The sequence below is a fragment of the Cricetulus griseus genome, chromosome 2 (assembly GCF_003668045.3).
Source record: "Cricetulus griseus strain 17A/GY chromosome 2, alternate assembly CriGri-PICRH-1.0, whole genome shotgun sequence".
Taxonomy (NCBI): Eukaryota; Metazoa; Chordata; class Mammalia; order Rodentia; family Cricetidae; genus Cricetulus; species Cricetulus griseus.
In genome coordinates, this window is record NC_048595.1 from 310801185 (window position 1) to 310824696 (window position 23512).

A 23512-nucleotide genomic window follows, 5' to 3' on the forward strand; every position below is an offset into this window, starting at 1 on the left:
TAGCTAAAACTGTGCTAAAAGTTAGTACTTCCACAGCTAATATACTCAGTTTTTCCTAACGAGTCCAGAGTGGGAGGGCCTCACTACTTACTATGCACTGAAACCCACAAAACTATGTTTAGTAGATGGCTTCATGCTCCTCCTCCATTAGTTAAGTCTATTTTAAAGAGTTCTCTGGCTAAGGTTCAAGAGGATGGAGCTGAATTCAGTAACTGGCCCTTTCCACTTTCTGGTACAAGAACAAATGAATGCTAGTTCACAGGCAAAGGGGCTCTGCTGAGAAGTGAGTATCTGCAAAGAGCTTGTCTGTGGAGTCAAGAGCTCACTGTAAAGAGTTTCCCAAGAACACCGAGCAATCACAGCTGTTATCAAAATGAATCATATTTCTACTTTCAAGAAAGGAACAAATACTTGTCACTTTATAGATTTTAATTAGCATGCTTTCCTGTTTTGGTTAATAGCTAGCTAGAAGAGTGAGTGACTCCTGCATAGAGTACATCTCACAGCATCACTCTTGGAGGGAACAAATATCATGACTGGCTTACCTATGGACTGTCAATACCACACATCCAAATAAACAGATGAGCACCCAGAGACTGCTTGAACAGTACCAACCAAGACCCTGTGTTTGCTAAGTAAAAAATTTAATGACTGCTATTTCTATAACAAATTGCTTGGTAACAATAGGATGTACTAGTTCTGACTGAATCATCCCAGTTCTATAATTCCTCCCTGTCTTCATAGCTCAAGGCAGCAACTGACTTAACAAAAGCCCCAAGAAAGCTGGGCATGGAGACCAGGAACTTGTCTCGTGTGTGTGAAGTCTTGGGTTAAATTCCCATTACAAAAAGAGAGGGCATCACTCTGTCACCTTCTCTCTTCCATCATGCACAAGCAACAGGCTAAAAGCTTCTGATTCTAATTTCTCCTGTCCCTCTAGCTGAGCACCAGTTGTTGCTTCTATATTTGAGCTCATGTCTGGGTCACATCTTCTACTGTTGCAGGGCAGGATGGGTGGGTGGTGTGTGTCTAACACCACCAGGGAGTAAGGTCAAGGCATGGAGTGACTACTGCAGGTCAATGTATGCATTGAGCTGCATTCCAGATCCTGTGAGGGTACAAACACCCTCATCATGACTTCACCATTTAGTGAGGGCCCATGAAGAGAAGGAGGACAGGGACTGGATGAGCCCTTGTAAGAAAAAACCTTCAAGTGTCTAGAAAGAGTACTTACCTCTGGCTGTTTCAGATGGTTTCTCCTTCGGGAGACCCAAGTAAATAAGTCAAAGGACAGACCCCAGGAAAACCCAGGCCCATGGCCAGCAATTTCTAATGATTTTTCTTCTTGCATTACTCAAAATCATTTTCATCTGTTCATCCCTCAAAAACTGGGGTAATTTTGACAGAAAATTTTAAGTTTGAAGATTCTTCTAGACAAATGGGCCTTGAAAGCTCTGAATTAACTCACTATGAAAGAAGTCAAAGACCATCACTATCTGACCCTTCCACTCAGTTTTAGGGTTTAGAGCTACCACAGTTTGGGGCTGAGGAGGAGGTTCTAGGTAGGCCTAGACTCCTTACAATATGTCATGGGTACCCACCCAAAGCTGTCCAAACCAGTGACATCCACTTGGGAGCACAGTTGGAGATCTGAGCACTTGGAGATAAGCAGTGCTCAGCTGCCCCTATCAGAGATAGTGGCTGTCAATGAGAGGAAAGGCTAAGACATCAGGTGTCATCAAGACTCCCAGCTCCATACTCATCTCTAACAAGATGGGGATGCCTCCAAGTGAATCAAAATACTTAGGCATGACTACTGGGATTAAATTCTGCAGTGGGAAGGAAGAGAAGGGCGGAGGACAGTCCTTCCTAAAGCTCAGCATTCAACTGCATTGGGCAGGGCTGTCCACAATACAGGCAAAGTTCTGCCAAATTAAACCCTGTGAAGACCATGCCTCGGGGAGTTAAAAGGCATGTGGAAGTAACATCGAGCATAGGGAGCTTCATGCACCTTGAACAATTCTACCTTTGTGTCCACCTGACCTGGGGCTGCTGACAGATGTGGTTTGAGGTTTTGAGTCCTAACCTAGAGGTCACACAAATAGCATCACAGAAGAGCAATGCATTTGTGAAGTACTTCATTGTCACTAAAATCTGAAATTCCATCTATGTATAGAGTGAAATAAAAGCTTGTCATTTTTCTTGGGAAATACTTCCTCAGAGAGGCAAAGAGTTCAAGCAAAATAGTTAAACTATGTATATATATATATATGTGTGTGTGTGTGTGTGTGTGTGTGTGTGTGTGTGTGTGTGTGTATCATTATGAAGTTTCAAATGCAGCCTTCTGGTTTTTAAGACTCTTACTGAACTACCCTGACCACTTCCAAGGTTCCAAGCAGCACTGACAAACCTTAAGACAAACAATTATAGACCACAGAAATTTTCCCCACTGAGTCTCCAAAATGGTTATCCGGGGTCAGTGCTGCCTGCTCAGGGGACAGAGTGCTCCACAGAAACTATAACACATATGATCAGAGGAATCGTTTTACCACATGACAATTTAGAGTCCTTACTAGAAGCCCCATAAATTCCACAACAGGAACACTCAATGCCTTTCCAAAAGAACAGAATCCACATTTTCCAAAGGAACAGGAGACTCCATGCCCATTTGGGGCTCTGTGGAACTGCCTCAAGTTAGGTAGTTCAAGGGAAAGCCCCAAAGGCAAGAAAGAACACATGTGTGCTTCATCCTGTGCGTCTCCCTAGTCTCCAAGAATGAATGAACATCAGGGTATAGCCTTTCTTAATAAGAGCCACATGACCAGGTCCCCACAACACCCAGGTCTAGCCAGCACCTTCTAGCTCTGAGGTCTCCACAGCCTGTGGGATTAAGAAGGCCCTGTTTTGTTCTCCAAAGTTCCAGCCAAGAGAAACTCAACAGTAATCCTGCTGCAGCAGAAGGAGGGTTGAAAACAGAGACTTCCCAGCAGCCACCCTGGTCCCCGGAGAACTTTTATGCAACCAGCATAAACTAGTGCATCTGCACAGAATCCTATTTCTGTGGGCCTAATAATATTTTTAAACATGCTGGAGGTGGAGACTCTATGAAAGAGTTCTGTGTGGAATCATTCTATAAAGAGAAATTACTGCTAAAAAAAAAATCATCCTCAATTATTTGCCTCAAAAATGCTTGCTTTCAGGGCTGGAGATGTAGCTCATTGGTAGAGTTCTTGCCTAGCATGCTCAACGCCCTGGGTTCAATCCCCAGCACTAGGAAAAAAAATGCCAGAATATCCATTTTATCATATATACTAGACAGATAATTGATGGCATATAGTTGGTAGCACTGAACTAGAATCAGGAACTTAAAAGCTCCATCCCAAGTGGTTTACCTGAAACATTGGGTAGGTCAAGAATGTCTCCAGCATCCTCCCCTCACAGGCAGGATTGGCTTCATACTGTTTTAGGAGCTTGTCAAAATCTCTGTTTTGTTTACAGTTGGCAAGTACTTGGAGGCTGTACTGGTGATTACGCACAAATTCTTGATAAATGTTCAGCATGGGCAGCAAAATATCAAACAGATCAGCTGGAAAAGAGAAGGAAGCATGGCTATTTCCCTTGGTGCTTGGCGAATCACCACAGAAATCCCTGCACCATACAGCTCGGGCCCTAGTTACCCTACCTGGAGGACAAATTGGGTAGAATTTACCTTGCAGCATAATCTGACTCCACAGGACTTATGATAGACCAAGGAAAAGCATCAACAGGTAGCTACTGAGACATGACCCAGTATAACAGGACAGAGACCCAGTGTCTAAGGAAACTCGTAAGTTAATAGCAAAGTTTATACAGTCAAGGCCAAATAACACATACCATACTCTAACACTGACTATTCAACAGGAATCCAGATCCTTAAAAAATGACTTACCTAAAATCAAAGTAGGCCAATTTGCCAGCCTTGCCTTTAGTCCTTGATGGAATATTTCATGAAGAAACATGATTGTTTCACTATAAAAAATTAGAAAAACAATACCATTAAGTAACTTTAAAGTATCTGTTCTGTAAGAAGCCCAACAAATGGTTAATATATATATATATATATATATATATATATATATATATATGATACACCAGTCTCATAGGGTCTCCAAAATATGTTCTCCATAATACCATGGACTATGTACTTGCCTCCGTACAGTAATTTCTATTTTAGCCTCAGAAACCCAAAGGAAACCAAGATGAAACGCAAAGTCAGGAGACAGGAAGCTCCCAATCTGCTTTGGTATCACATTTATGATCCTATGCTCTTAAATCCAACATTCTAAGGAGAATTTTACTCCCCCAACTCCCTCAAAAAATCTAAGCAAACTATTTCCTCTAGTAAGAGAGGGATTGCTCTTTCCTGCATTGAAACCTAACTGACTGATGTATTCCCCCTTTGTATTTTGATACCCAAGTTAGAAAACAGGTGAAGCAAATGTAATACACATTGAGGAAAATTACATTTTCTTAAGTATAAGCTCTGCTGAAATTCAAGATAATTGGCCTGCCTGGGCTCCATTTCAAAGACAAGGGAACCTAGTTGAACAACAACCACGACAACAAACAGCCTGTATTGTGGCCAGCCATTTAAAATGTCTTTTCAATTATCCATCTAGGACTAGTGTGCAAACAATTGCTGGGTTGTATGAAGAGCTTATGGTCTTAGCCTCTAATCAAGAAGCCTAACATTCACATTTTAAATGTAAACAGTGTTCTCCTGGTCTTTTGTGATCTAGATCAAGTTGTCCTATGGAAGTCACATGCTTGGATGGCCACTGTCAGAGAGACCAGTTCACAGTCCTATCCACATAGTCATCCACACATGCTTGGTTGTGTTTGCAAAATGCTAGCAGCACTGCCTGAGGAAGACAGTGTAAGAGAGCAACTTCAAAGTGACCCCTGACACTGTTTTGACTTTTAAATCATGTTAGTATATTACCTACTCAAAAAACAAATAAATAACTAAAATTTAAATTTTAATTTAAATAAAACACTCAAACTTTCCTCCCTCCACTTCTTCCTTTGTCTTATTTTTTTTCACAGCATTGATCACTGGATAATACACGGCATATTTATTCACTGTCCATTTCTGTTCTCACATCAAAATATAAATGTCACAAAGGAATGGGGTTTCTGCTCTGTCCATTAATTGATCTTTGGCAAAAAGGGCACTGCAAATACTTACAGCAGAAATAAATTCAACAAGAATTCTCGAGCCATCTTAGTTTGTATGCTTCCTAAAATGCTTCTGTGTAAATTGCACACAAAGACCCATCAATCATGCCATCTCCTTCAGTTTGTAAGAGAGAGTATCTTCCACACATACATACCCCCACACAGTAACAAGAATGCAAATGTCAAACAGAGATGCAAACTGAGAAAATGAGATGTCAAGATTCAAGAGAAATGCAAATGCAGACTAACAATGCCATTCAAGGATCGAATCCTCAATCTTAACATGAGAACCACAAAGACGAATCTGTGAGACCTCATCTTTTCAGACTAAAATAGGGATGTTTGCAAGAGGTGCCAGTGAGTTATTCCCAAACTATTCATTTATGCAAAGACAAACCTGTTGAGAAAAATGCTGCTGACATCATCATGGCTAATGGGGGGCTTCTTGGAGCTAGCTGCCATCCTCAGGGGCCGGAGGAAACCATTGACTAGGACGTAGAGCTGGTGCACATACTCTGACTCAGCTTCCACCATGGCGAACACAATCTGGTTTCTCTTCCTCATGCTTTCAGCATGGGGAGAACAAATGTAGTCCTGCACGATGGTCTTCCACTTTCTCCGACACAGCCATCCTCGCATGAAGCTCTGAACCTACAGAACAAGGCAGGGAAGGAGTCTGGGAGATGGGATGATACATGTATAGACACCACCCTTTGAATGGCACATTGACGCTTTCTTTAGTACTATAAACCATGGCAAGCTTTCACCAAATAGCAGGGGGGAAATGATTTTAAACAGTTTTCCCGAGATTCACAAATTTCTGAGTTGTATTGCTATGAACATGGCTACACCAATATCTCCTCGAGACCCAGATCTTGTTCTCATTTCTTTTGAAATATACCTAGGCATAGAATTCTGGAAAATGTGGTATTGAATTTCATTGAAGTCTATTTACCATTTTATAAACCACATCATACACTTGTCCCAATTTCTCCATATCCTTGCCAAAATGTGTTGTTTTCTTCCAATTTTTGTTTACAGTAGCTGTCCTAATGGGTGTGAGATTCTGTCTTATAGAGGTTTTGATTTGCACTTTCTCCAATGATTGGTGATATTTTCATGTGCTTGCTGATCGTTGATGAAACATCTAAATAGTGCTCTATTCAAGTGCTTTGACCATTTTGAACCAGCTGATTTTATTTTTTATTGATGCTGCATTTTGTTTTGCTTTGCTTATTTAAGCCTAAAAAATAAGTGTTGAAATTGGCTCATCCAATCACTCCTCCAAATGAGCAATCCGGAGTTTCAGATAAGCTACATAGCTGGGAAAGCTGCAGGCAGAGCCAGTGTCCTTTCACAAGTCCTTCCTTAACCTCTTGCCAGCCGTATGGAGAAGACATATGGAAGTCATTGCAATGATGAATAACTTTTAAAAGAATAATTTACTATAAATTCTCTTTGATAGAAATATCATATAGCTCTTAAGATGGGTATGAAATTCCTTGGCATGATAGGGAAAGTGGCAAATCTGGAAAAGCGCACTAGTCTATGTGGTTTGACTGGTCAACAAACACTTGCTGAATATCTCTTTTTTTTTATAAGTGTTTTTAATTGCTCTTAATTCTCCATGGCATACTCATTCTCACTCTTTTTGTTGCTTTCATTTTAATCTGCTTCCCAATCATTTTTTTGTTTTTATTTTTATTATTTTTTTCATTTTTTTATTTGAATTACAAACAAGATTGAATTACATGACAATCCCAGTTCCCTTCTCCCTCCCTTCCTCCCCTACCAACGCCCCCCCAACTAAAACCCTATGTATCATATACCCTTTCTTCCAATCTACACCTGACTCAACCTTTCTGCTCCCTCATGACCTCTGCATCTTTCCTCTTTTAGGGTCCTCCTTGTTTACTAGTTTCTCTGGCAGTGTGGATTGTAGGCTGGTAATCCCTTACTCTATGTCTAAAATCCACATATGAGTGAGTACATATCATTTTGTCTTTTTGTGATTGGGTTACCTTGCTCAGAATGGTTTCTTTGAGTTCCAACCATTTTCCTGCAAATTTCAAGATTCCACTGTTTTTTTGTTTTTGTTTTTGTTTTTTTGTTTTTTGTTTTTCTGCTGAGTAGTACTCCATTGTGTAAATGTACCACATTTTCTCTATCCATTCTTCAATTGAGGGGCATCTAGGCTGCTTCCAGTTTCTGGATATTACAAATAGTGCTGCTATGAACATCGTTGAACAGATGTCTTTGTTGTATGAAGGTGCTTCTTTGGGGTATATACCTAGGAGTGGAATTGGTGGATCTTGTGGTAGACTGATTCCCATTGAATATCTCTTAAATGCCCAGGTAACTGAAACCCTGAGAAAAACTCTGTGTATCACAATCCTTCACTCAAAGGCTCTGCCACTAACCAGCAGGGTGACCTTGAACTCCAATCCTGCTTCCTCAGAATAGACCCTAAAATAAAAAATCCTTTCTAAATATAAAAGTTGCCAGATAAGTAATTAGGATGTGGCACTTTAGAAATGACAGACTCAGCAGGGGGCATATTTCAGGTTCACACATGTGTAAAAGCTTTAATTCCCTACCTGATCCCCTTAACACAACCAATACCTACTCAACATCCCTTTTAAATATCTTTCACCCACATGATATAAATTATGGTGCATTTAATTTTGCAACACTTAAGATGTTGCCACATGCCTTCTGATTTTGACACCACAGCATCAGTTTCCATATGGCTGTTAAGATTGCTACACTCAAACAATAGAAATTAAGCACATTTCAATAGAATTGTATGAAGACATTTTATGCATACTATTTTGAGAATTCTAAGGAACACTTTTCATGAATTTTAAGCAATTTTGAGTTGTGATCTCTTGAAGCTGAAAGGCTACATTTTGCCAAGATTAGAGAAGATAAGTGGTTCATTTGTAAACAGTCTTTCCACAGATGTTTATTTGATTTGGGGGCATAAAAAACCAATAAAGTTAATTTTGAAATCTATTAACAAGTTTTAAAATAGGTTTAAAATTGCTTGTTTAGAGAATTCCAAAGGTTCAAAACTGTTATGTTTTTCATTTTACTGTTCTCTTAATTAATAGAAGTAGGTTTAGAAAACTAAACAATTAAACTTTATATTAAGTAAAATCTTTCTGTTCACTTTGGCAGATGTTCTCTGATGAACAATAGCTGCCTCATTTATTTACTAACAGTCCAATTTGGTTGAAAATTGCATATTATTAATATCCTTGTTTACATGCAACTGCATACTATTAAAAGAAGAGCAGTAGCATTAGTCTTAGAACACAGTACCATAAAACAAGTTCAAATGAAAGATTATAATGCTAGGAAAATAATAACTTTATTTTACTTTTTTATTTCTTGAAAGTTGAAGGTGTTCAACTCGGCCCAAAGAATCTGTTCCAAATTCTGAGCAACATTTAGTTAAGGATTTTTTTAATAGCTAGCAGGGAATAATTATTTAAAGTAGAAATATAATTTCTTCCCAAGTATGGATGGACAAGACAAAATCAGGAGGGTCAACAGCCCTGCATTAACCCCATGGAATCCACTGCTCTCTCAATGTGTGTTTGCAGCATTCTTCCCAAAAGGGAAGTTCTGAAACTGGAAAGAAATTTCAGGCTGAAATTTTCCAAACCAGTGTGGATCCCAAGGAAGGAGCAGTCTGGGAGCCATTAGCAGAAACACCAAGGCTGTTCCCAACTCAGGGATACAATAACAAAGTCGCCACCACAGAGCAGACAGCTGGTCACCATGCTCCCAGAAGCCTCCCACCTGTTACCTTTTTAATCTTCTTGATGTCTGGATCCTCATCCTCTTGATGGCTATGGTAAGGGCGCATGCGTTCCTTGGTTTTATTAAGAGCAACAATCTGTAACACAAAACAGGCCCAGTTCAGGATTCGGGGAACGGTGATATACAGCCATGTTATAGGAGGTCTATCTATGAAGACATCCAGAAACCTTCATTCAGAAATCAGTCTGTGGTCCTTGAAGTGCATATCCCACATTCCTTATGCATCTCCTTGGGAAAATGGTATCTACCATGGCAACCTCAGAGTCTTGGGGTGGACTGGAGCCAGTGGAAGGGGCTATTTCAAAGAAACAAAGAGGACAGTCGCAAACTGGCCCATGTTACCTGTAAAGGGGAATTTAAGATCAGGTAGCCTCTTGCCTTCACAGCAGTATATAGTTCTCAAGTTTGGCCTCAATTGTGGCTCATACAAGCCCAAGAATTTAAACAGAATTATTGAGAAGCCAAAATGGAAAAGTCAGAAGATCAGGATTGCTCCCCCACCACCGGTGACCTGTCTTTGGATCTTATACCCAAAATCAAATATATTCCACTTTTCGTTTTCTCCTGGAAAACAGGAAGGTAATGGAAAAGGAAATAATTCCTGTAAGTGGCTACAAAAGACTACAACACAAAAACAACAAAACCTGCCACTGGCAGCTTTTCACTGCAATTTATATTCTGATTAAGCAGAGCATAAGGAAGACAGATAAACACACAAAAGTAAACACTGGGAGCACCGCTTGCTGCCGAGTTCTTCTTGTGTGCAAATACCAACCTGCTTCACCCAGTAAGTAGGCATCTGCTGTGGTGTACCGGGGCAAAGAAAGAACACAATAATTTTGTTTTAAATTACAGTGCCTGATATAGCCTTTTAAAAAGCAGGTTTGTTGAGTTTTCTGCTGCTGTTTTCACTGTATCAACCATCAGGGTTGTACAAACGAAGCTGACGAGTCTAATGATAGCGTGAACACACTTGGCAACTCACCATCCCTAGAGGAGTCCTCATCTCCATGCTCCAGCCAGATATGCTGAGCTGCATACTCTCAGTGTACCTGGGAGCAGGAGGTGACAGCACCACAGGGAGCCTCAGGGAGGTGTAAGAGAATGAAAAGGAAATGTTTGCACAGTAAAAATGGCAAGAAAGTTGTCAAAGCTAAGGATCCTGCCAACAAGGATCCATGACTGCTGCCTTTGGCATACTCCACATACCATACACCACATGTCACACCCATATCCTTTAATCTAAGAGGCACTGGTGTACCTCTGCTTAGAACACAGGGGACAAGCTAGGCTCTCCATTCCTCCTCCATTCTTCAGTTACTTCCCACTTTCTGTGAACTCCCATAGACAGCCTGGAAAGGTCTCTGCATAGACTGAGACCTGGGTCAGAAGGAGGACCCAGGCAAAGCACCATGGCTGGCACCACGGCTATAGACTCAAAGACTACCTACTCCACCCCGTAACAGTAACACCACCCTGAGGGCCACCAGAAGTACACATTGAGGGAATAGAGGCCAATGGGGAGACAGAAATGCCTCATGATCAATCTGTGTCTTCTTGTTTATCCCAAATATGCTTTTCAGAATTTTGCAGCGGGGGTGGGGGTGGGGAGTAAGAAGTAAAGTATTTTGGAATTCCTATCTGGTCTTTCCTTGGTTATCATTTTGAACTTTTAAGTCATTACATGGCAGACTCACAGTTGTTACCCCAAGAGTCTATACGATAAGTATTAAATACATATATAGTGTGCTTCTTATCTAAGGAAAGACATCAGGGGCACAAATAACAACAGAGGATAACATGTTTGTCATGGTGTATGCCCTAGCAACACATTTACCTAACCCTGAAGCAGACAATGGATTCATGTCTAGATTAGCAGCCCAGCTACATATCTGTTGATAGCAGAAGAACTCAGCGTGAAATTAAATTTTTCTCCTGAATATTGGACAGATAATCACGAGGAAGTGACAGAAGACAGGAAACAGTGCGACAGAATCTTCAACTGAGAAATACCTCTGATTTAAGCCTTTCAATTTCGGTATCTTGATCTTCAAGCTGGTGTCGGAGTTGGTTAGCGGCAATTTTTTCTGTCTCCACGATCTGAACTAGATGAATGTACTTCTGCATTAACACTTCCCTTTCAATCAAAATGTCCGCGTAACTTAAGAGAAAATTACACAGTTAGTCACTGGAGTGTTGCTCTAGCACAGTTTCACACAGCACAGTGTTCACACATTTAAAAGGGACCCAGGCATGCTGTTTGGCTAGTTCTACCTTACACACTAGCCTACATCATATAGCTGGCTATCTCGATAATAGAGAATTTCAGTGTTTATCACTTTACATATTCTCCAACTAAGAACCCATTTAAGGTTGGCTGCCACCCACAATTTTAACATGACTATGAGAAAAATGCAAAGGAATTCTGAAAGATTTTAATATGGAAGTGTATGTATTCTTTAAGGAAGAGATTGAAATGTTTTGAATTGATGCCGTCAGTCTTCAAGAATGGTATTCAAAGTATAACCAGTGAAATTGACCTTCTACCAAACCAAAATGAATATAGCAAACTCTGAGAACAAGGTCTGTTTTGACTCTCATAGAGACCACGAGTTCTGTGGGAGTCTCTGTGGGGTACAGACCATCCACTACTGTGTTCTGAAAATGGTCAGAAGTCACACACATGACAGGGAATGTTAAACTCTTTGGGCCCTGCTTTCAGTAGCCTCACCTATGTCCATTTCTTCAGCTAAGCATGATAGAGAGAACACTTGATCTTAAGTTTCTACTGACGATGCAACATTGAGGTTCCTGGAATATGAGTCAATGTCAAGTCTCCTGGAATTTTGCATTGGATCCTCTTGCACTGCTAGAGTGGTAAGATGCATGTTCCTCTCTTCATGAAACCTTTTCCAAATGGCATGATAACACTGTAATTAATAACGGGCACTACTTGTTGGTGTATAGGATGTATCACACATTTTCTCATTACAATACAAGAGGTGGGGTTTATGATAGCAATCAGCAGGGGAAGAATTGGTTCTCAGAATGCATATTGACCTCAGGGTTAGGACCATATCAAAGTCTGTCTGACCCGAGTCCATGTTATTACACAAGCCAAACTGCCTCTCAGCAGAGAAACGGCACAAGACTCCTTAGGGACTTCCGCCAAATCTCCAGGCTGCCTGCCTTTTCTTTGTCACTTTGAGCCACTGAAGCTATGCTTGTATCACAAAACCTCCCTCACGACCATGGTGAGCAAACACTAAAAGAGATGCCTGATGCAAGCTATACCAAACAAAAGTTTTATCCATAGAGTCCTACTCTGTGTGCTTTAAGGAGGATTCCTACCCTGTGTGATATAAGGAATCTTACTGTGTGCTTTCAGGAGTCCTACTATGTGTACTTTAAGGAGTCCTACTTTGTGTGCTTTAAGTGAGATGATAGGGACCTGGAAACTCGGGTTGCCATTATTGGACAGCCTTTTCTAACCACCTCATCTGGAAGCAATCACAGGACGTCTACCGAAGAAGGAAAGCATAAGCAGGTGTTCAGAAAAGCAAACACAATACAAGCAGAATGTCTGAGACAGAAAGGTGGCCGCTACCTGGGTTCTGTGTCCTTTTATAACATCTGAGTAGAATTACACCCTGGAGTTCAGAGACACATGTAATTTCCCCTAGTAAATTCTTTTCCTAACCACTTTGAAATAGCATTGTATTGCTTAGAATTAAGAAGTCTTGGGGCCATGCTAAAGTAACACTGTAGCTGAGTCACCTGACACTCTTAGCACTGACATCACATGTGCTAGAGTGTTGGTGAGGAGCTCAGAGTTTGCAGCAATCTCAAGTCATCTGCTCTAAGAACTTGCCCCTTAAGCTTATAAAGAAGGATGTGCACCTATAAGAGTGTGGAAATAAAGAAGAAGGGGGAGGACTTTTTGTAAGTCTTCCTTCCTCTAATGCAGAGGTTTTCAACCTATAGGTCGCGCTTGGAGGGGGGTCACATATCGGGTATGCCAGATATTTACATTACAATTCATAACAGTAGCAAAGCAAAGGTTCTGAAGTAGCAACAAAAATAATTTTATGGTTGGGGTCACCACAATACGAGGAGCTGTATTAAAAGGTCTAAGCTTTAGGAGGGTTGAGACTCCCTGCTCTAAAGGGATGAAGTAGCAGCCCCTGTGGAGTCATCCACTGACACTGGTCAGCATTCTTTTCCAGGGTTCCAATGAAACGACAGAAAAAAATAGACTTGTTTGTTCTTAGCGAATGAAACTATAACAACGTTTAAAAACGCACTGTTAACAGACCAAGTATTTTATGAACTTCAGTGAAAAAAAAAAAGACTGAGAAGAACTCATTTGGTGGGGAAACTGGAGGAGAGAAATTCAAAGGTGTAGAGCCCTACATGAAAATACGAGATGGCTCTAACCACTGTTGGCCAAGAGAAGCACCAAACACTGAACAGAAGCTAACATGGGATCAGAAGGAGAGCCCAAAGAAGTTAGGCTCCTCCTCCACAGCCCCAGATCACAGCCAGGCCCATGATCCACTCTCTGTAGAAAAGTTGGCCACCTCCCTCAAGAAGGCTGGGCTCATAGAGAACATAGATCTTAGGGCAGTCCTGACATTCACTATAGACATAATGAGGACCCAAACTAGGAAAAGTATGTGAGTACCTAGCAATGAACCCTGCGGAACCATTTTCCTATTGTGAGAAGCTTATCACAAACTCAGTGGCTGGAAACAACATATTTATTATGAAGTGTAGCAAAAGAGGTGGATGGTACTTCCAAGGTGATGCATGGAAGACACTGGCTTCCATCTCATCTGCCTTCTCTTGTTGTCTTGCTGGGTTTGCTGCCATCTCTTGCTGGTTTGCTCAGAGGGAAGGCTGGCTGTGAACTGCTCTATCCAGAGGCTCATGATGGATAGAAGCTAAGGGAGGTCTCTAACTCACAGTCTAAGGAAGGGGATCCAGCCAGCAGCTATATGACTTAGACAGCAGCAGGCCCACAGACCTGCTCAGCAGCTTGTGAGAAACTTGTGAGCAGAGGCAGCCAAGCTAATCCTTGCTAAGACACCTGACCTGCAGAGGCTGTGCTGTCTAATGAGTTCCTTATTGTGGTAATCATTGTGGAGCAAACCGTTAAACAGCCACAGATAGCAAATACAGCCCCAAGTGAACAAACAGAAGTTGCCGTGAGAAACAAGGGTCATTCTGGCTGAGACTCACTGTCTTCAGATGAACCAAGGAGCAAGCAGGCTGCCATGGAAATGAAGCAATGGAATAGAAAAAGAGGACTTGGAAACCAAGCCTAATTGCTAAAATTCTATAGGTCAATGAATGTATGAACCCTTAAGTCAGACCCAGCTGATATAGAAGCTGAGCGATCAGAGACCAAGACTAATATAACAGGCTGTCTGCAGGAAGTGAGACTCAGGGAGCAAATATTCAATTCTGTGTAATCATTCATGTGCTCTGGGACCAAACACCAACTTTAATACTTTGGTACATAATATTGCTATGTCCACTGTGCAAATGCACTTATTGCTTTCTCTTACAAATAAATGAAGTGAGTTCGTGATAACAGTAATAGGATACAGTTGCTGTTTCAACACATGAAACAGCATGCGTCAAGTCAGGGTCTTGCATACTTTCTCCTCATCAGGAGCCTCTGATCTCTTTCTTTCTAGAGCTTCAGGAAATACTGTGAGCTATCATCACCCAACTGGGTTGTCCAACCGAAGATCTTACTCTATCTGTGCCACCACCCCCCTGTTTTTAATTTTCAGAATCCACCTGTGGCAAAATTCAAAGGTCTAATTGAATTTAGAGAAATAAATCTGTAAAACTTTATAACGTGATAATAAATAATAATAGAAGCAATAAAAGCTCAACACCCAAAGAGAGAAAACACAATGAGAAAAGATGAAATGCCTGTGTCCAGTTAGTCTTCCTTGTAGAGATCAATACAAACTGTGTTGAGTTGATAAATCAACAAGATTTAATTGTAGTATTTTAGGACAAAGTCAACTTGCTTAGGAGCTAAAAAAGATATAAACAACAGATACAGAGGGAGAAAACATACAACATAAGAGGTAAATTGAGTTAAATGTTTCATATTTGTAACAAGTGGATAATATTGGGTAAAATTAGACAAAGGGGCTTCATAGAATACATAAGCCAGTAAGTGTATAAAACAGATATACTATTTAATCAAAAACTGGTTAAGACCTTTAGAAAACATCAACATTTAGCATGAACAAAAGTAAAGTGGATTAGGTAATATCACATGGTGTCCAGTGCAAGCCATTCTAGAAGACAATATCACAAACGTACCAAAGCAGGTGTAAAAGATTATATCTTTTGTATTAGTGTTTTCATTTCTATAAGTCAAAAATATAATCAGATTTTCTCCAAGAGGTATGAAGAAACAAAATTTTCATTCCTTAAAGCAAAAGAAACTGAGACAATCTACTATTTGCAAAATATAGGTGTTTAAACAAGCACAAAATATCAGAAATTATTGCAGAGTATTTAAAATCATATTTTAAAAAATAGCTATAAAGAAGACCACAATTGTATCTCAGTGATAGAGCACTTGCCTCACATATATGATAGCCTGGGTTCTACTTCTAGTACTGTCAAAAATATGTATAAAATGATGCCTATCCCAAATGCCTACTGATCCATGAAAAGGAAAAAAGAAATCAAGATAAATAACATGTATCCAACACATGTTTAGATATGTGTGTGTTCATTTGTAGAGGAAGCAAATGATTTATAATGCATATAGATATGTAGATATAACTAAGAGGCAATGGAGGGGGAGAGAGAGAAAAATCAACATGCCAAATAAAGCACATAAATGAAAACATAAAGAGTTGTTTCTGGCTGGAGACAATTTGAGTGGTGTTTATTCACTTCTGGAGTTACCATGTGGATGCTTGTCTACTTCTTTTTCTTTTCTTTTTTCTTTTGTTGTTTGTTTGTTTTTGAGACAGGCTTTCTCTGTGTAGCCTTGGAGTCTATCCTGGCATTCGCTCTGGAGACCAGGCTGGCCTCGAACTCACAGAGATCCTCCTGCCTCTGCCTCCCAAGTGCTGGGATTAAAGGTGTGTACCACCAACGCCTGGCTGATGCTTGTCTATTTCTAACACCTCTACATTACTAAATGAGGGGAGGAATTCAAATATTAGTCATTTACTCTATGCATTAGATATTAATAATATGATAATAATACAACTAATAACACCAGTGTGTGGAGTAAATATTCCTTTGCATGTTTCTGTGAGTCCAAGTTGATTCTATGATTAAGACATATCTTTGTGTGCTATGCCTTCAGAGACTGGGAACAGTAATAAATAAAATGGGGGTGGGGGACTCTGTGTCCTTGTGGAGCATACACAGCAGCAAGAAGGAAAAAATATAATTAAAAAGAAAACCTGGTAATTAGTACTGAGGAGGAGAACAGGTAGAAGGCAATTCAGAAACAGGAGAAGAAGAATTACAGTTCCAAGCCAGCCCTAGGACCGTTTTCACTGGGAAGCTGGTCCTAGCAGAATAGCCTGGAAGAGAGAGTCCTGGCTGGTAGAAGAGTACATCAAGTAAAGAGAAGTCCAAGTACAAAAGCCTGGTGATGGGTGGTGTGGACCTGGCCTGGCTGGGGAGATGACAAGTCACTGGTTTCCAAGAGGCAGACACAGGAAGGCACAAAGAGGGAATGGAATGGTAAAACATGGAAGCTAATCTAGACTCTCAGGTTTTCCTTCTTGTGTGAGATTTGAGCTTGGGTTTTAAAAGGTGTCAGTATTTGTCTTAACAAGATCATTTTGGCTGCTGTAACGGGGAAGGAACATTACGGTAGGGAGTGGCTTGCGCTGGGAGAGGTGAGAATGGCTGGAGGTTACACTGCAATGATCCAAGGAAAATGTTCACCACTAGCCACACTTCTAGTGTGAGACCCAGCTCCAATTCAGAAGAGTCACCATGCTGGGAAAAGGTTGGTCAAGACGATGCATTTTACACAGCTTTACATAGCTCATGCAGTAATTCCCAAACCATGTAACTTGTGCCATGGGGCTCCTCGCTGCTCTTCTCTGCTCTTACTTGGATGACCCTTCACCTGTGTCTCACAAACTTCTGTGTGAATCCCCCTAGAAAGTGAATGTCCATTGCTAGCCAGATCAACTTTGCATGCCTGGCTTCTCTTCAATATTTTCTGAGCTTCTCTTCTAATGTATTTACAACATATACTTTACTTGATTAAATTTTTCCATTATTTCCATTTTCTTTCCCTTTTCAATCCAGTCCCTACCTAAAGGAACAAGAAGAAAGAGGAGGAGGGAAGGAAGAGAAGGTGATTTCACACTGCCAAGGGAAATAAAGCAAAGCTGTGTAAGTCAGCATAATAAAAGCAAAACTAAAAGTCCATCTGTGTAGTACCAACATATGGCATGCTGAGGGCATACATTGGCACAAAATATTGGTGTATAATATTTATAATCCAAACCGGCACTGTTCCACACAGGGGAGAAGGGAACATTCAAATGAAATCCTGACAAGCCCAGAGAAGAGGGCAAACTATAAGTCATCTTAGTGAGAGGTTACTAGGAAGGCGAGACGTGCGCCCTACTTGATTTAATTTAAGATGTATATGTAATGAACTGTACCAAACAGGATGGGAAGTTTTAGTGAAAGGCCCAAAGAAAAGTTCCATCTCCAAACTCCAGGGGAAAGCTCAGATTTGTAGACAAGGTTGTTCGGAACCATCACTCCTCACCCCAAGGGACTTAATGGACTAGATGAACTTGATGCACAACAAAAGGACAAGAACAATTATTGGTGAGAATTTGGAAAACTAGAAACCTTCATCTATTTCTAGTGAGAAATGGCACAGTCCCTATGGAAGAGACTTTGGTAGTTCCTCAAAATGTTGGTCACAGTTGCCATATGGCATAGTGAATTGTGAATGTGAACTGAAAATGTACCTTGGAAACAGATACTCATAGCAAGATTATTCACAATGGAAAAAACTATAAGCAGCCCATACATCCATCAACTGATACATAAACAAAATGTAATACAACCATGAATGGACAATTTAGATATACAAGGGAATAAAGTACCTCAAGTACCGCTATGGCAGCACACCATGGGTGGGTCTTGAAAGCATCATGGTAAGGAAGGAAGCCAGACAGGTTTGTCTGGTTACTTCTATGTGAAATGTCCAGATGAAAAAAATCCATTAATAAAGTAAATTACTGGTTGGTTAGGGGTAAGAGTAGAGGGTAAAAGACTAACTTTATTTTTATATGTTGAAATTCTTCTGAATTAGTATAACGATTGTGCAGCCTTGTCAATATTCTTAATTGTGTAACTTCAGATGAAAGATTTTGGAGCATATGAAATGTAAGCCAATTAAATAAAAATAATGTTCTGAATTCATTTCCCTCTGAGGTAATATATTTTGATTGGATTGTAATTCAAAAGCTTTGTAAAAAGAAATTCATGGATATAACTGTAAGGCAGAAAAATGGTGTAGTGGATTAATAATGAATATAACCAGCAGATAACAAATTCATCATGCAAAGAACTCATAAAATCAGATAGAACATGGAAAAACATTAGTAGAAAAAATGAGAAAAGGACATGAAATGGCAATTCCTATAGAAAACATGAATAAATATTAATGATAGCAGAAGTATAGTCAGTCTTATAAATGTCCAAGGAAATACTCATTAACACTAACATACCATTTTTACACATCAATATAAAGAATTTAAAAAAAATGATTCCAGTTTTCTCCTGCCTTGGTGAGAAGAATTAAATTGGCACACACATTTGAAAAAAAAATTGGGCACAATGCCAGGAACAGGGAACCAGAGAGGAACAAAGCACTATTAGCTTTGATGAAATTCAGGCTGACAGAAAGAAACACATATAAGCAAGTTGAAATGATGATGTCTTTTTTTTTTTTTTTTTTTGAGAGTGACAGGAGGTTGCACCAGAAGCTATAAGGGACTATAAGGGAATAGGCCATCAGTCCTTCCTGGCGGGACTGGGTGGGGGTTAAGGAAGATAGTATAGGTCAGTCCTGGAAAACAAATTTCTGGATGTAGACTGGAAGGAACCATCCAGCACCTCTAAATTCCAGCACTGTTTTACCTGGAACCTAAGACAGAAGAGAGGGCGGTGGCATGAGAAGTTTGAAAATTTCAGCCTGGGAAAAACCTTGTGCTGACTGGCTCACTGTACCTCAGAGCGTTTGATCAAGAAAAATGAACAGCAGTAAAAATAATGCATACTTTCTTTCCTTCAAGCATCACAGAGAACTATGGTATAAACCTTTCCTCTCTTGTATATTAAAATTTTTATGCTTTTAAACTTTTGATAATAATAAGTTAATTGAATAAACTAACAAGTCAATAGAAAATATTGAGGCCCTTTCAACTGATTAGATGTTCTTAGAAACACTTTGGTAACCACGCAGAGGATAGAGATCAGGGCAAACTGAGAAGATGGTGGGTGAGGTGGATCAACAGCCAGGATTCCTACCTTGACTGTGGAAAACTGCCCAGACATGGGCAGCAGTAGAGACTGTGACAATCCACCAGTCACTTTCCTGGTACCACTGACTACCCAGGAGATAATATATAAATAGTTTAACATAGAAAAATGCACATTTGTGGATTTCTATATATAATTGAGGCAATGTATCTTGCTGGTTAAGCTACTATATTTTGGAGTTGTGCTGAACTGTTCTTAAATCTAGTTCTGCCATGTACTTGGATGGTGACTTTCATAAGGTCTTCTCGTCTAAGGTTGATTAAATGGAGACAGCACCATGTATGTCATGGTGGTTAAACCAAAAGAAGTATATGGTCCACTGGGCATGGATCATAGTCTAGAGCAAGCAGAGAAAGGTTGGCTCTAGCCACTTGGGCTGAGTCTTGGGGTAGATGCCAAAGAGGAGAAAATATGAAGACATGTGTCATCAAAAGGCTGCAAAGAATGAACTCAAGAGTAGATTAAAGCTTTCCTTCCCCTGGAAAAAAAGGATAGGGTTCAGTTGAAAGACTTTCTTCTACTTATGCTATGAATGACAAAGTCAAAGAAAGGGTCAGTCAGGTCAAGGCCTTGCCATGCTCCATCTGCTAGCTCCGTGGAATGGATGAGTCTGCCTATTCCTTTCAACACTGTCTCCTCAAGGCAAGCCTGAGATCCCTGCATGAAACTTGGAGAGGTGGAAAGAGAACTGGAGTGTGGGATTGAGCAGATCTTTATTTGAAGAAAATGAGAAACCGTCCAAAGGTAGTGGGATGGTCTCCAACACCAAACACATAAGCCACAGAGAGGCACTACAGCAAAACACGATAGTCCCAATATCTCCACGTCTCACTATCTCCTGACCTCAGCCCAACCCAGATCTCTTCTCAGGACAAGACTTAACTCCTCTAGTTGTCCCTGGATACTCATTCATCTCTTACATGCCATAGGGCAGAAAGGTCATAGGAGGTCACAAGATGTCCTTTTGTTCCACCTCATCTTTCCAATTCCCCTTCCAGGCCACAAGTTAACATCTGCTTCACAACTTGCACTAACTCATCATGTCTTGTTCTGGTGGGTGATATCAGCTAGAGAGCAAATGGTGTGTTAGATGCCATCTTGGCCTAATATTGTTCGAGTTCAGATGTTCACAAAGTCCTATGGTAGATCCACACACACGTCTAAGCTGCCTTATCGATCAGTTCCTGATTGCTGTAGTTCAGATACTATGGAACCTATGCTGAAATCAGGGTGCCATGAACTCAGAAAGAGTGCACAGGGTCCTCTTCCAGACCAAGGACAACTTACTCCTGAGGTTCTTCAGGCTCAATATTCATGAAGAAAGAACACTAAATGGACATTGTGTTAGCCAAGAAGTCTTCATGATCAACAATTGACTAGATTAGCATTTTTTAATGTTTTTACATACTAACTACTTTGATCAAGTCTGACATATATGACTAAGAAAAGAAAGGAAGAATATGTTATTAGTGCTGCTTATGTTCCATGCCTAAGTGGCAAATCATTTATAAAGTAACCATAGACTTAAGTGCTATTAAATGCTCTGACTTCAGCTTACACAAACAATAAGAGGTCTGAGTCTTGGTAGTAGCTTCCCACATTTCCATGCCATAACATGTGTGCAATGAAATTTTAAGTGTGTCAATGTTCTAGAATTATCACGTTGAGATATTGTGTGCAAAACTCTAACACCAACATTCCTGGACTGAGTTGAAGTTTCAAGTTAAAAATGCTAATTCTGATGGTATTATTTTCTGGATCAGACATAAAGGAAGAAATATGCATTTGGACATCCCAGAAAATTATCCAAAGAGCCTCTAAAGGCAAACTGTGGTAAGAAGGCTGCTTTGACACAAGAGCCAAGACAACAGTGTGTCTTCCATGGTACATGAAGACGGCTTTTCCAGACTTCATGGAGAAGCTATTCCAGAATGCAGGAGTTGGAGAAATGGTAGTCATGTCCACAGGAGGATTTATAACTCAGAAAAGAACAAGCCTTGTGCTAAAACAGTTACTGATTAACCAAAAGCTCTGACTTTTGAAAGGGGGAATCAATATAGACTATTGACTACTTTGAAGTTTTCTGTTGCAAGTTAGCAATGCCAAATTAGTGTCACTAGATTTTTCCCTAAAAGTGAAGTGTTTAGCCAAGCAATCCCAACTTGTTAGTTGTGTTTCACATACAATGTCAAGAAAAAATAGCTAATGATCTCTGTCTGAAGCAGCTTCATTAACTTCCTTGCATCGTTTATAGATGAACGAAGTTGGCAAATTTTGGAGACTCTGTGTTATTACTCTTTGATTTAAAAAATAAATATTTCACAGTCATTTCAACTCAAAAAGGCAAATAGAAGGGCACAAGTATAAAACACTCTGATTCAAAGGAGCCATCAAAGAACTTAGTTCCAGGCATTAACTCAAAGTAAAGCAAGTACAACAGAACAAACAAAGTCAGAGCATCAAGGGACAAAAAGAGATCAACCACTAAGCAGATCTTCAAATCTAAGGGAAAAAAGGATATTTACCATTCTGCCATCTAAACCACTTAAGTGGTTTCTCAAGTCTGCTTCTAGACAGAATCAAACATGCCTTAGATGTCACCCTATCTCAAACACAAACAATTACTGACTACACCCACACATATGACAAAAATCTTAGCATGACATAGTGAAATAAATAAACAAACAAACAAAACACCTCTCTTCTGAAATCCATACATCTTTAAAGTAATTCACACTGCATTCAACAAAACACTCACTTGTAACTGTAAACTCAATTGTGGTATTCAATGGTTCCTGCTCTTCTGGGATGGAAAGTATAGTGAAACACACACATTTAAGGTACATACTCCATTTTAATGCTCAGGTAAAAAAAAAATAGACATAGCTACAAAGATTGTGACTGCAAATGGCCCCAGGGCTCTACCTTGCCACCTTGATGCATCTTTCGTCTTTGAAGACCTGACCTTCTTAAGTCATTCTGCATCAGCCCCAACACTGGAGCTCAAGCATCGGGCAACAAAGCACTAAGCAGTGTGTCTGTCCCCCACTTCCCAGAGCTGCCCCAGGGACTAGCATTTGTTGCCAACTGCATCTCACAGAACTACTTAAAAGAGAAATAAAAAGAAGTGAAATATTTTGCAGCTGATGCCTTTTATTTTCAACCATGACCTAACATTATTCTACTTTCATCTTTGAAGAGAAAAAGAAATGAAGAAAAACTGAGCAGAGAAAGAAGGTGAAGAAGATAAGGACAATACAGAGCCATGGTTAAACACTGTGAAGTCTGGCAGACTGTGTGGTTCTGCAACTTAACAACCTGGTGTTAAACCAGGTGGTGGTGGTGTATGCTTTTAATCCCAGCACTTGGGAGGCAGAGACCTGTGGATCTATAATTCCAGGCCAGCCTGGTCTGCTGAGTAAGTCACAGGACAGTCTCCAAAGCTACAGAGAAACCCTACCTTGAAAAACCAAAACCAACCAACCAAACAAACAAACAAAAACAAAAACAAACAAACAAAAAAAACCACCTTGGTGTTAGATCTTGCCCAATCTGTTTGCATTTCTGTTTTCTCATTTGTCAAATGGGGCTGGTGATACCTGACTGAGCTGCTGCAAATAATACAAAAGATAGGTGTGCAATGTGCTTAGCATCACAGAATGGTCCCTACAAAGTAAGGAGGTCAAAGAGGTTTTCAGAATGACCGTGTCAATCATTCAAAGAAAAGAAAGCAAAATCATTGGGGACTGGTGCTTTCTTTTTTCTGTTAACCAACCTGGAAGTCATCCCTGATCACCTACTGCACAATTAGCATATGAAATACATTTCACTTAACAATAATTGTGCCCCCAATCCTTCTCTTGATTCTTGAGGTACACACAAGCCTGCT

The 23512-nt window shown here is 40.1% G+C and overlaps 1 protein-coding gene across 1 annotated transcript in view; it reads right to left on the reverse strand.

Annotated features, from left to right (window-relative positions):
* LOC100759959 (ras-specific guanine nucleotide-releasing factor 2) overlaps nucleotides 1-23512 on the reverse strand; it is a 230159-nt gene that overhangs the window by 126590 nt on the left and 80057 nt on the right. The window contains exons 3-7 of the mRNA XM_027401746.2: nucleotides 11059-11206; nucleotides 9032-9121; nucleotides 5615-5868; nucleotides 3929-4008; nucleotides 3393-3586 (exon numbers count right to left, since the gene is read on the reverse strand). Of these exons, the coding sequence (XP_027257547.1) occupies nucleotides 3393-3586; nucleotides 3929-4008; nucleotides 5615-5868; nucleotides 9032-9121; nucleotides 11059-11206 (766 nt within the window). The remainder of the gene's footprint in view (nucleotides 1-3392; nucleotides 3587-3928; nucleotides 4009-5614; nucleotides 5869-9031; nucleotides 9122-11058; nucleotides 11207-23512) is intronic.